Source organism: Bos indicus, chromosome 1 (genome assembly GCF_029378745.1).
Source record: "Bos indicus isolate NIAB-ARS_2022 breed Sahiwal x Tharparkar chromosome 1, NIAB-ARS_B.indTharparkar_mat_pri_1.0, whole genome shotgun sequence".
Taxonomy (NCBI): Eukaryota; Metazoa; Chordata; class Mammalia; order Artiodactyla; family Bovidae; genus Bos; species Bos indicus.
The window spans coordinates 43,194,302-43,195,749 of NC_091760.1; the positions used below are offsets into that span (position 1 = coordinate 43,194,302).

The following is a 1,448-nucleotide window of genomic DNA, read 5'->3' on the forward strand; positions in this document are numbered from 1 at the left end:
AATTTGCACACTGTACTTGTACAATTTCATAAAGACAAACTTTTCCCACTGTAAGCATCCTCCCTGGAATTATCAAAACATTCTCATGAACCTGAGGTTTAGATTTGAGGTCATAGAGGCTGACATGTTAGAAGTCTGTGTGCCTGTATCACAGAGACAGTAGGAGAATCTGAAGAAGAAGCTCTTCTCTTTGTTGTAAAAATAAAAATTTTGAAGATAAAATAATACATGCTCTAAATTAGAATCTTATATTTCCATAATTCTTATCTCAACAAATAAGGTAGAGATGGCTGAGAATAACTGCTCCTTGGCAACTGAATTTATCCTCATAGGATTTACAGAACACCCAGATCTGAGGATTCTTCTGTTTCTGGTGTTCTTTATCATCTTTCTGATCACCATGGTGGGGAATCTTGGTCTCGTGGCATTGATAGTAACAGAGCAATGTCTTCATACACCAATGTACATCTTCTTGGGTAATCTTGCTCTGATGGATTCCTGTTGTTCCTGTGCCATCACCCCCAAAATGTTGGAGAACTTCTTTTCTAAGGACAAGATGATTTCTCTCTATGAATGCATGGTACAATTTTATTTTCTCTGTCTTGCTGAAAGTGCAGACTCCTTTCTCCTGGCAGCAATGGCTTGTGATCGCTTTGTGGCCATCTGCAAACCACTGCAGTACCACATTATGATGTCACAGAAACTCTGCATTCAGATGACCACAGGGGCATACGTAGCTGGAAACCTGCATTCCATGATTCACGTAGGGTTTCTGTTTAGGTTAACTTTCCGTGGGTCTCATCAAATCAATCACTTTTTTTGTGATGTTCTTCCATTATACAGACTCTCCTGTGTGGACCCTTATATCAATGAATTAATGATATTTATCTTTGGAGGATCAGTTCAAATATTCACTATTACCATAGTAATAATTTCTTACCTTTATATCATTTTCACAATTTTCAAGATGAAATCTAAAGAAGGAAGAAAGAAAGCTTTATCTACTTGTGCATCCCACTTTCTCTCTGTTTCAATATTCTATGGTTCTCTTCTCTTCATGTACATTCGACCGAATTCAGTTAATGAAGAAGACAAAGATTTACCTGTTGCTCTTTTTTATACTCTAGTGATTCCTTTATTAAACCCTTTTATTTATAATTTAAGAAATAAGGAAGTAATAAATGTTATGAAAAAAATTATGAACATATCATAACATTCTGAAACAATTACCATGCCATGTGGACAGCTGATTGCAATTTGAGAAAACTTTTTTCAAAATCAAAGAATATTGAGAAAATGGGAAATGACAACTTTCAATATAAAATATTAAATTAGTAAAACATGATTAGTTTCTGAGCTGAATAAACAAGTTCAGAAACAAGACTTTCTGCTAAAATGCACTACAAAATATAAGCTACTAGTTTTCATCAGGGATAAACTAAATAATT

The 1,448-nt window shown here is 34.5% G+C and overlaps 1 protein-coding gene across 1 annotated transcript; it reads left to right on the plus strand.

Annotated features, from left to right (window-relative positions):
- Window positions 1-286: 286 nt before the first annotated feature.
- On the plus strand, window positions 287-1,213 carry LOC109562273 (olfactory receptor 5K1-like). The gene has a single exon (XM_019965360.1). It carries the CDS (start codon window positions 287-289, stop codon window positions 1,211-1,213), a length of 927 nt encoding a protein of 308 aa, XP_019820919.1.
- The last annotated feature ends 235 nt before the right edge of the window (window positions 1,214-1,448 follow it).